Source organism: Plecotus auritus (assembly GCF_963455305.1).
Source record: "Plecotus auritus genome assembly, chromosome: 10".
In the NCBI taxonomy this organism is placed as follows: Eukaryota; Metazoa; Chordata; class Mammalia; order Chiroptera; family Vespertilionidae; genus Plecotus; species Plecotus auritus.
In genome coordinates this window covers 8593458-8605137 of record NC_137785.1, presented here as the reverse complement: position 1 = coordinate 8605137, position 11680 = coordinate 8593458, and the positions used below count along the sequence as shown (strand labels likewise).

The window sequence follows — 11680 nt, the reverse complement described above, 5'->3', positions numbered from 1 at the left end:
TGTCTTTGGATCCACTCCACTCATCAGTTTATTTTGTTAATTAGATTCCATATATGAGTGAGATGAAGTGATACTGTCTTTCTCTGACGGACTTATTTCACTTAGCATGATGCTCTCTGGGTCCCTCCATGCTGTCTGAGAGGGTAAGAGATTCTTCTTTTTTACTGCTGCATAGTATTCCAGGGTATAAATGTACCACAGCTTTTTAATCCACGCCATTTATGAATGGCCACCTGAGCTGTTTCCAGATCTTAAAATTGTGCTGCTATGAACATAGTGGTGCATACAGTCTTTCTGATCATTGTTGCTGGTTTCGTAGGATATATGCCTAGAAGTGGATCACGGGGTCCAATGGCAGTTTCATATTTAATTTTTTTGAGGAAACTTCCTATGTTTTCCATTATGTCTGCACCAATCTGCATTCCCACCAGCAGTGTACTAGGGTTCCCTTTTTTCCACATCCTCCCCAGCACTTGTCCTTTGTTGATTTGTTGATGGCAGCCATTCTGACAGTGGTGGGGTGATACCTAATTGTTGCTTTAATTTGCATCTCTCTGGTGATCAGTGACATTGAGCATTTTTTCACATGTCTCTTGGCCATCTTATCCACAGTGCAGCCAAGGCAGAGCTGACACTTCGGATGGCATCAGAAACAGATGCTCTGAGTGTCTATTTTGTGACATAAACTTTGTATAATGGATTCAATGAAGGCAGGTTAAAATTCGTTAGAAACTGGAAGAACCTCCCCCAGCTACCTTTGGCTTGAAGGAGACACCTGGCTAATGTCCTGAATGCAGAAACAATGCCTGTTATTCAGGAAGAGCAGGTCCTGGAAGAAAGATATGCAAAACCAGCCACGCAGGTGCTCCAGAAACAACCTTACCCTAGAAATCACCTCCCTGAAGGCGCTGGAGGGCCCTGAGTATATTTGCTGTGTTCTTGGGCTATTTGCATTTAAATCCAGTCCTGGAGTCAGCAGAGGAAATACAGGATCCTGGCCTCAGAGCATAGGAACTACATTACCCAGAAGGCCATGCGTGGACTGCCACCAGGCAGAGCCAATGGAGGCTCAGAATAGGCATTTCCGTTCTCCAGTTCCGTAGGGCGGAGCCGTAGTGTGGCAGGCGGGATTTTGTCTTCTCTGGGTTTTGTGTCAGGCCGTCAGGAGTTCCTGGTCGCAGAGTCCGGTGGAGAAGGCGGAGGGCGCTGTTCCCCGCCTCACAGCCCATGGTCGGAGCCTCCACTGGGGCTCACAGCTCGCGCACCACACGCGCCTGGGCCAGGACTGGGACCGCCGTTCCCGGAGCAGCTTCTCCTCCAGTCGCTCCCCCCCCGCTGCGCCCACGGAGTGCAATGGCGTCCCCCGTGTGGAGGCGTGTGGCTGCGGTGAGTTTGTGTCCCCCGGGTACTCAGCGCCTCTTTTCGCAGACACCACAGCCCGGGTGCGGGCGGCTGTCACGTCCTCAACTCAGTCCCGCGAGGAGGACCGTGAGGAAGGCGGAGGGGAGAGAGGAGTGTTGTGGCTTCTGAGGCACAGCCGGTGCAGGGCAGAGAGGACAGGGGTGACTTGCATCTGAGGTTCCCTGAGGATGTGGGCTGTGAGGATTGGCGGACAGATCAGAGGCTGCACGGAGGACGTCACAGACTCATCGGGGCTTTCCGGGCTGTGGGGTCCATCAGAGGCCTGGGGTGGTCCTGGACCCGGCTGGAAGACAAGCTCTGTACATGCCATGTGCCAAGTTCATGGGGGAGTCCAGCGAGATCCAGTGGCATTGGAGCAGGAAGGGGGCAGAGCTGAGGGAGTGAAGGTGGGGTGTGAAGATGGGAAGGGGATAAACATTACCCAGTGGTGTGCACATCCGGAGGAAGTGTGAGCTGATGGTCCCAGGGACCTGGTGTGGGGACTTAAAGGTGAAGCATAAACCCAGGCTTGGCTTTGTCTTGGAGGCATGATCTAGGAGACTGCAGTGGTATTGCTTGGCCGGAAGGGTGGGGCCCAGCAGGCGTCGCCCAGACCTTAAATGGCATTGCTCTCTACCCTCCCCTCCCCCAATCCTTCCCACCGAACCCAGCTGCTCTGCTGAGGGCAATCCCAGTGAGTAATGGGACTGTGATGAGAGACCAGCCTGCACTGGCATTAGGGCCTGGTGTCCACACTAACCGGGTGCCCTGGAGGAGGTTTAGGGGGGGGAAGGTGTGTAAGGAGTAGGATTGGGGGTTCTCAGGGAGACAGCTCTGGTTTCAATTGTCTCCATTCTGACAGGTTGGAGTGACCTTTGAGGACATTGCCCTGTACTTCTCCAGGGAGGAATGGAGCCTCCTTGATGAGGGTCAGAGACAGCTGTACCTGAATGTGATGCTGGAGAACTTTGAACTTCTATCCTCGCTGGGTAAGACCCTCACTCTCACCAGTCACCTGGATTTGGCTTTGCCATTTCCCAGGCCCCATCTCCCAGGGTGTGCTCTGTCCTCCCCTGTAGACTGTGGTTCTGCTTGATTTTTCCAGTTTCCTGGGTAGTTGCTGTCCTGGGGAGGGTTGGTCTGTTTCCACTGCTCCCTCTATTCCTGAAGTCCCAATTCTCCCCGCTGTACTAAGTTCACAGGGAAGGACTTGTGGTTGGTAGTGTTGCAGGAAGCCTGAGAGATTCCGCCTTGATCAGTGAGGAAATCATTTTCTATATTCCTGTTGGTCATTTGTACATAGTTTTTGATGAATTGTTTCTACATCCTCATCCTGCTTATAAACTATTTTTTGGTTAAAGAATCTTTTGAATACCTTGTTTATTTTATATATTAATTACTTATTATGTACAGGAACACACTTTTGTATATTTTATTAAGTCCATGTTTTTGGCAACCCTGGATTCAGCAGTTCTAGTGCCACCCTTTTTCTAGCAAGCTCAGATGCTTGTTACTAGTGCTTAGCAGTAAAATACATTTTTAAAAACTTTACGATATGATTTTTATTGAGCATGTATAGGATTCACCTTTGCAGTATTACAAATACTTTAGAATAAAAAATTGGGTTTCTATTTTAAAAGGCAGGGGAGAACATTTCTAGGTTTTATAGTTGTGCAGTTAAAAAAAAGAAAGTTATAAAAATGAAGGTCATTCTCCAAGTATTAGACCACAATACTAATGGAATCACTTCAATAAACATTTTTGCATAAACATGTACATGACTCCTCACACTGTATCAGCTTCCACAAGAACAAATGAATGCAGAAAACGAACGCAATCCACAACCTAAGATGTATTAAAAAAAAAAATCAAACTGAATGTCCCCAAAATGTCTTCCTGTGCATGGGATTTGGTCAGTGACTATCATCAAGAGGTGGACATACACATTTCTAAATGCAGAGCTTGTGGCCTGTGTAAATTACAAAATCTACCAGCTGTGTCTTATGGAGGAGTAGCTAGAAACCACCTACACAACAGGTTACACTTTACGATAGGAAATATACTGTGTATACAGAGCAGGGAGAAAGTAGGCTTAAAGTTGTAAGTGAAACACGGGTTTCTAATTGTATTCTTAGTTTTTGGGTTTTTTTAAACATATTTTTTATTAATTTTTTTACAGAAAGAAAGGGAGAGGGATAGAGAGTAAGAAACATCAATGAAAGAGCCGAAACCGGTTTGGCTCAGTGGATAGAGTGTCGACCTGCGGACTGAAGGGTCCCGGGTTCGATTCCGGACAAGGGCATGTACTTTGGTTGCGGGCACATCCCCAGTGGAGGTTGTGCAGGAGGCAGCTGATCGATGTTTCTCTCTCATCGATGTTTCTAGCTGTCTTTCCCTCTCCCTTCCTCTCTGTAAAATATCAATAAAATATATTTTAAAAATAAATAAATAAATAAATAAAAATATATTTTAAAAAAAAAAAAGGTGGAATTATGGAGTCATTTATTAAAAGCCAGCGGCATACGAGGGAGCAAAAGCACTCCAGACCTTGCAACCCCGAACAGTTTGCCACTTCTGGCTTATATGCAGAATATCACAAAAGTATTGATTACATCTTTGGGTCTGGAATGAGGAACCTGTTTCGCGAAAAAGCATTTTTACAGAAGCAGAATTTAAGCAACTTAGTTATCTAAAGTATCTACGAATCACTGAATCAACAGAAACGCATTTTCTGGGACCACCTGGACAATTTAGAATAATTGTGCTGTCCAGATTCCAGGACCACTGAGTCAACTGAACTCAGTTATCTGTAGCTACTGAGACAATTTAAGATCACAATCTGTCCTGGGTCTCAGAGGAATGTGCTTCGATGACCAGTGAGATCACAATCAATGGGATATTCAAACCACCATCAATGGAGTTTTCAATCATACATAAGTTCAGAAAATCAAAATAACTTTTAAATGAGTACAGAACCCAAAACAGCAAGGTTAAAATATTAAACAGTAATTTTTACCCAAGTATGGTTGCTACCATACTTCAGTGCCTGATGGGAGATCAACCACATAACCTTGGTGCATCGGGACCACACACTAACCAATTGAGCTACTGGCCGGGCCTCTGAATTTCTTTATTAATTTCACAAGCTCATAGTGGCATCTTGACAAATTTCTCTAGGGAGGTCATGTCATCTACTAACATAAACATCTCTTATTTTTTTTCAATAAATCTTTATTGTTCAGATTATTACAATTGTTCCTCTTTTTCCCGCCATACCTCCATGCCACCCAGTTCCCACCCTACCCTCTGGCCCTTACCCCGACCCCCACTGTCCTCATCCATAGGTGTATGATTTTTGTCCAGTGTCTTCCTGCACCCCCCACACCTCTTTCCCCCCGAGAATTGTGAGTCCACTCCCTTTCTATGCCCCTGATTCTATTATATTCACCAGTTTATTCTATTCATATTTTTTTTTTTGTTTTTCTTTTCTTGTTTTTTTTTTGTTTTTTTTTTTCGTCACATTTTTTATTCACTTGATTTTTAGATTCACTTGTTGATAAATATGTATTTGTTGTTCATAATTTTTATCTTTACCTTTTTTCTTCTTCTCTTCTTAAAGAATGCCTTTCAGCATTTCATATAATACTGGTTTGGCGGTGATGAACTCCTTTAGCTTTTTCTTGTCTGTGAAGCTGTTTATCTGACCTTCAATTCTGAATGATAGCTTTGCTGGGTAGAGTAATCTTGGTTGTAGTTTCTTGCTATTCATCACTTGAATATTTCTTGCCACTCCCGTCTGAACTGCATAGTTTCTGTTGAGAAATCAGCTGACAGTCATATGGGTGCTCCCTTTAGGTAACTAACTGTTTTTCTCTTGCTGCTTTTAATATTCTCTCTTTATCTTTTGCTCTTGGCATTTTAATTATGTGTCTTGGTGTGGTCTTCTTTGGATTCCTTGTGTTTGGGGTTCTGTGTGCTTCCTGGACTTGTAAGTCTATTTCTTTCACCAAGTGGGGGAAGTTTTCAGTCATTATTTCTTCAAATAGGTTTTCAGTATCTTACTGTCTCTCTTCTTCTGGCACCCCTATAATTCGGATGTTGGTACACTTGAAGTTGTCCCAGAGGCTCCTTACACTATCTTCATATTTTTGGATTCTTTTTTCTTTTTGCTTTTCCAGTTGTATTTTTTGCTTCTTTGTATTTCAAATCTTTGACTTGATTCTTATGATCCTCTAGTCTGCTGTTGGATCTCTGTATATTATTTTTTATTTCAGTCAGTGTATGCTTAATTTCTAGTTTGTCCTTTTTCATATCCTCAAGGGTCTCACTAAATTTATAGGCCTTTTCTAGAAAATTCTTGAAAAACCTCATAACCGTGGTTTTGAACTCTATATCTAGTCGTTTGTTTTCCTCCATTTCTTTCATTTGTGACCTGTTTCTTTGTCTCCGCATTTTGGCTGCTTCCCTGAGTTGATAGAGTGGCTTTGTGTGCTAGGTGTCCTATAGGGCCCAGTGGCTCAGCCTCCCCAGTTACCTGATGTGGACACTCTTGGTGCACCGCTTTGTGGGCTGTGTGCACAGTCTTGTTGTAGTTAAGCCTTGATTGTTGTTGGTATCACTGGGAGGATTTGACCTCCAGGCCAATTGGCTGTGAGGATCAGTGGTGTCTACGATGGGAGAACTTCTGTGCTGGAGACACCCTTATGGGGCAAGACTTGCTTCAGTGGGGCTTTGGTGCTCACTGAGTCTGCCCCCTGAGAGTGTGCCTTATGGATCTGAGGAATTGTAATCTGGATGGTCTTACTCTGACCCCTGGGTACACTGGATCTTGGATCTCCAAGGAGGTGCTAATTTAGCCTCTGCCTGAGGCCACCCAGCAGGTGCTACGGAGAGCTCTGCAGATTCCTCTTCTTCGTTTGGGTTTTGAAGGTGCCCAGATGAGGCCCAGCTGTAAAGCAATGCAAGCTGCTGTGGGGCCTTGTGCCGCCTTTTGTATGTTCTGGGTCTCACTGACTCAGGTACAGTTTGTTAGGTAAGTTTAGAATTCAAAGGACCTGGACATTCATATGCAAAAGCCTCTGTGCTCTGCTTGGATGGGGTGGAGTCTCAGGGCGGAGCAAACGGCAGTGGCTTCCTGTCAGCCCTGCCCTAAGAGGCCCCTGGGTCTCAGTGTCCCCCGGTAATCACTGCAAGCACCTCTCAGAGAAAGCCGCCCTCGAGTTCCACCTGCTGCCAGACAGTCCAGTTTCTCCCCTTATGAGTCTGGGTCCCCATTGTTTCACCTGGAACTGGAGTTCAGAGCTGTCGGGAGCTTTTGTCTCCCTCCCGATTGAGAAAGCCAGCCGGGTACTCAGTTGCCAGTTCTCTCCGCACGCCCGCCTCTGTACCTCTGCACTTCCGCAGCTCCTCTGAGTCTCAGTGTGCTTTTCTCTTTCCTTCTAGTTGTAGAATTTCCACTCAGCCAGCCTTCCTGTGGTTCTGGATGATGTCCCTTTTGTCTTTTAGTTGTAGTTTTGAAGTTGTTGTGCGAGGCAGCAGCTCAGGTGTTTACCTATGCCGCCATCTTGGTTTCTCCTCATCAACATCTCTTATGTTGCTTTGTGATTCATAATATCAGGTGTAATGTCTTATCTTTCTTTTCTTTTTAATTTATTTGAGGCTTGGTTTTGTTTTTCCGGTAGTGCAGCTAAAGTTTCTCCAATTTTTAAAAAATAAATTTTATTGATTTTTTACAGAGAGGGAGGGAGAGGGATAGAGTTAAAAACATTGATGAGAGACAAACATTGATCAGCTGCCTCCCGCACACTCCCTACTGGGTATGTGCCTGCAACAAAGGTACATGCCCTTGACCGGAATCGAACCTGGGACCTTTCAGTCCGTAGGCCGACGCTCTATCCACTGAGCCAAACTGGTTAGGGCCATTCTGTGGTTTTTAAAAACAAAATTTCCAGTATTTTTCGAATTACAGGTCACTGTGGTCAATGTTAGCAGAAGCACAATGGTTGATAGAAATAACTCTGACCCTTGTTTTTGACCGTAGCTAACTACAAATATGTTTGCTCACCCAGTCTTTCCAGTCATTCTTTCTGTACAGTTCTTTATGTTCATCTTCATGATACTCTTATTCCCATTTCCTGTGGGGGTTTTTGTTCATGGATAGCTGTCTACTTATTCTGGGATGGGGGAAGATGCTCGTATCTCTGATTCTGCCATCTTGCTGATGTCACTCACATAGGTCCTTTGCCTGAGATCTCATCTGTGCTTGCTGTTGTACCACAGTGTTGACCATCCATCTTTTCAATGTTTCTTTTACGATTTTTATCATTTATCCCATGCAATGGCTCAACTGGGAATTAAGCGGAAGAATCATTTCTGCATCACAGTAGAAACATTACTTTATGAATGACACAGTGGACATGCAGGCAGTCTTGCCTGAGTAAAGGGCTGTTGGGGAGGTTTTTACACCTGGGCTTTGTTACATTCATAACTGGGAACCCATTTGGTTCAACAGTGTTTTGTTACCACTGCCCATTCCTCACCCAATTCTACTTGTTCTTGCTTATTGTTGACACTGTGCCAACGACACAGTTTTAATAGTGATCAGTGCTCACTCTACTTGGATTCCCAGCCCATGGATAACCTAACCTCTCTAAACTTTGCACCTCTGCCTCTTTCACTGGTCTCTCTTTAGTGCCCTCCACCGTTGGTCCATGTCTTCAGAGCCTTAGAGTGCACACCTATTGCTACATTGAGGTAGACCATCACGTGCTCTAATAGAATTGATTTTGTAGGTTTGAGCACATTCGAATTGTTCTACACAGACTCACGTCACCAGCATCAAAGGACCTAACGGAAGCCATTTGTGGAGGAACAACTAGCAGACCCTTCCTCTCTTCTTTGTGTCCCATCCTGTGCTTCTGTCCCTCCCTTGGTGACATTTTCATCATCCACTGACCTTTGGGGCCAAGAAAAGTGTAACAGCCATTTCCTCAGAGTGTAACTCACTCATCTTGAAAATCTTTCTATGGAATCATGTCCAGTCATGATAGATAAACATCTCTGGTTAAGATAATCTGTTTTTATCAGGTCAACATGTACTTCACCAGCGTTTCCTTTTGTTCAGGTTGCTGCTGTGGAGCAGAGAATGTGGAGCCAGCACCTGAGAAGAACAATTCTGTAAGAGTGTTACAGGCCAGGAATCCGAAGTTAGCCTTGTCTTCCCAGAAGAGCCACCCCTGTGAGAGTTGTGGGCTCGTCTTGGGAAACATTATCCACGGGATGGAGCTGCAGGGAACACAACACCCACAGATACTGTTGAGGTGTGGGGCATGTGCAGAACAGTTTTATTTCAGTGCAAAATTTCACCAGCAGCATGTGAGAGAGAAGTCTTTCATTAGAGGTGTGGACAGGATCTCACGTGCAAACAGCTGCAATTTCAGTGTGTCCCAGAATCGTTTCACATGTGGGGAGGTTGGGCACGGTGTCCTTACCGGGTCAGGACCTGTCCACCTAAAGGCTACTCAGACCAGGGACAGTCCAAATGCTATTTCGACACGTGGGATGACGTTTAAAAGGAGAAACAATTATTACACCAGAAGAGAATGTAAGAAAGACATTAGTTGCAACCATACGTTTATTCAGGAAAAGAGTGTCCATGCAGGAAGTCAGTGTTTTGTTTCCTCTGAACGTGGAAAATATTTGACCAAATTTTCTAGCTTTCATTATCAACAGAGACGTCACAGTGGAGAAAAGCCTTATGAGTGCAGTGAATGTGGGAAAGCTTTTACAGGTAGAAATGGCCTCCATTATCATCTGAGTGTTCACAGTGGAGAAAGGCCTTATGAGTGCAGTGAATGTGGGAAATCTTTCCCCAGAAGCACTGAACTTCGTCGTCATCAGAGAGTTCACACTGGAGAAAGGCCTTATAAATGCAGTGAATGTGGGAAAACTTTTACCACTCACACCCACCTTCGTCGTCATCAGAGAATTCACACTGGAGAAAAGCCTTATAAATGCAGTGACTGTGGGAAATCTTTTACCAGTAGCACCCATTTTCGTAATCATCAAAGAATTCATACAGGAGAAAAGCCTTATACATGCAGTGAATGTGGGAAGTCTTTTACCTGGAACACTGCCCTTCATCGTCATCAGAGGGTTCACACTGGAGAAAATCCTTATAAGTGCAGTGAATGTGGGAAATCTTTTACCACTAAGACCCACCTTCGTAGTCATCGGAGAGTTCACACTGGAGAAAACCGTTATAAATGCAGTGAATGTGGAAAGTCTTTTACAAGTAGCTCTGGTCTCCAATATCATCAGAGAGTTCACACTGGACAAAATCCTTATCAATGTAGTGAATGTGGGAAATCTTTTGCATTTAACTCTCACCTTCTTCGTCATCAGAGATCTCACACTGGAAATAGATAGCTGTTACTAGTGTAATTAATGTGAGATATCTCTCAGTCTAATATGTAAATTCACTCCACACAAAAGAGTCCAAATGTGAAAAATTTCCTAGATGTGTACTCTTAGTTAGGACTTAACAATATTACAAGAAAATATGTGAAGTCTCATTAGTATGAATTATATCTCATACATTTAATCACCTACATTATGTAACGTCCCTGCAACTATTTCTGCTGTTGTGTTTGTTTTTATGTTTGAACTCTATGTATCTATGTTTCACTTTCTAACATATAAAGCTGTCTTGCCAGGTCTGTGTCACTGCATATTTCTGTTGTTGAAGGTATTTCACCTGAACCACCTATAAGGCTCCTACAGATGGCATCAATCACCATCCTCATGTGCCCAGGGAAGCTAACTCTGTTGTCTGATTTGTTGAAGAAAATTAGGAATACCTGAGCCCTTAGTTCTTGTTTCCCTGTCTTGAGTTAACACATAGGACTGAAGACTGTTGGCCCCAGTAAATAGAATGTTGCAGAGGGACTGCTATTTTCAAGGACACACTTTCCCTAGATGCTAATGATGGGTTTATAGAGTGCCTAGGTCATCAGTGGGAGAACTGCCCGTGTCAGGTTTCTTTCTTTGCAAAATAATGAAGGCTTTTTCCTAAGACTTCTTTACTCTTGGGTGTTCTATTTGTCTCTCTTGGTTAGTTTATAAAGAGGTCTGGACTCTCCAAGCATGATGAGGTGAAAAACTTCTATGGGGTCTCAAACATTTTTGCTCTTGGGGGAAAACTATGTTGCAGAAAATAGTGCACCAGTTATTGCCAAATTTACATTGCTGCCCATAATTTCCCAGGAAACACTGTGGACTCTAGTCCTCATATGATGTCTTGATGCTGTGAGACATAGAGGTCACTCCAAAGAGGGGGTAGCTGTGACAACCTCATATATGTCTTGTGCCAACATTAATTTTTTTCTTTTTTAAAAGGGATGCTAAGCCAAAACCGGTTTGGCTCAGTGGATAGAGCGTTGGCCTGCGGACTGAAAGGTCCCAGGTTCGATTCCGGTAAAGGGCACATAACTTGGTTGCAGGCACATCCCCAGTAGGAGGTGTGCAGGAGGCAGCTGATCGATGTTTCTCTCTCATCGATGTTTCTAACTCTCTATCCCTCTTCCTTCCTCTCTGTAAAAAATCAATAAAATATATTAAAAAAAAAAAAAAAAAAAGGGATGCTAAGACATTTGAAGGGAACCTCCAGCCCAGGTCTTGCAGAGTGCCAGGTGCCCCAATGCCTTCAATTCCATGGTGATGGTCACTGGTTGGAGGCCCATCTCCGTGAGGGGAACCCCTTTCACTGCAGAAACACTGACCTAGCTGTTGTTGGACCAGACTGCAGCCCAGTAGATGGAATGGTCTTCATCTAAACCTGCACCCAGAAATTTTTTTGAGGAAAAAATTACAGGAGTTGTGTGTGCACAGATCTGAGGGACTCCCGGCATGTTTATTGTCTGAGGAGCGGTTATTGTGATTGATTATAATGAAGAGGTTTGTGGCTTCCTGTAGCTTCTCAGATGTTCCCATCAGAGCCATTGGTGCTCTGGCAGCAAAACTAAGAGGAAAACAAAGGGTATCTTTTGTCCAGGGCTGTGGCTTTTGTGACCCAGTCAGCATTCTGGTTGGTTTGGGTGAAAGTTCTTCATTGTTTGTTGCATTTTCTGTCACTGAGATGAGACTTGCTCAGAGGGCATAAGAATGTGGATTGAGCCCTAACTGGTTTGGTTCAGTGGATAGAGCGTCGGCCTGTGGACTCAAGGGTACCAGGTTCGATTCTGGCCAAGGGCATGTACCTTGGTTGCAGGCACCTACCCAG

The 11680-nt window shown here is 44.4% G+C and overlaps 1 protein-coding gene across 1 annotated transcript; it reads left to right on the top strand.

The window, feature by feature from the left end:
* The first annotated feature begins 1093 nt into the window (after positions 1-1093).
* Positions 1094-10996, top strand: LOC308235503 (uncharacterized protein). The gene is made up of 3 exons (XM_080644387.1): positions 1094-1386; positions 2264-2390; positions 8525-10996. Exons 1-3 carry the CDS (start codon positions 1228-1230, stop codon positions 9826-9828), a joined length of 1590 nt encoding a protein of 529 aa, XP_080500513.1. The 5' UTR covers positions 1094-1227; the 3' UTR covers positions 9829-10996.
* Positions 10997-11680: the final 684 nt, after the last annotated feature.

What these genes read in the sequence shown, in the direction of transcription:
- LOC308235503 (XM_080644387.1), top strand. Translation starts at nt 1,228, where the DNA reads ATGGTCGGAGCCTCCACTGGGGCTCACAGCTCGCGCACCACACGCGCC. An exon ending in TGTGGAGGCGTGTGGCTGCG is followed by an intron (nt 1,387 to 2,263) that starts GTGAGTTTGTGT and finishes CCATTCTGACAG; the next exon opens with GTTGGAGTGACCTTTGAGGA. An exon ending in TGAACTTCTATCCTCGCTGG is followed by an intron (nt 2,391 to 8,524) that starts GTAAGACCCTCA and finishes CCTTTTGTTCAG; the next exon opens with GTTGCTGCTGTGGAGCAGAG.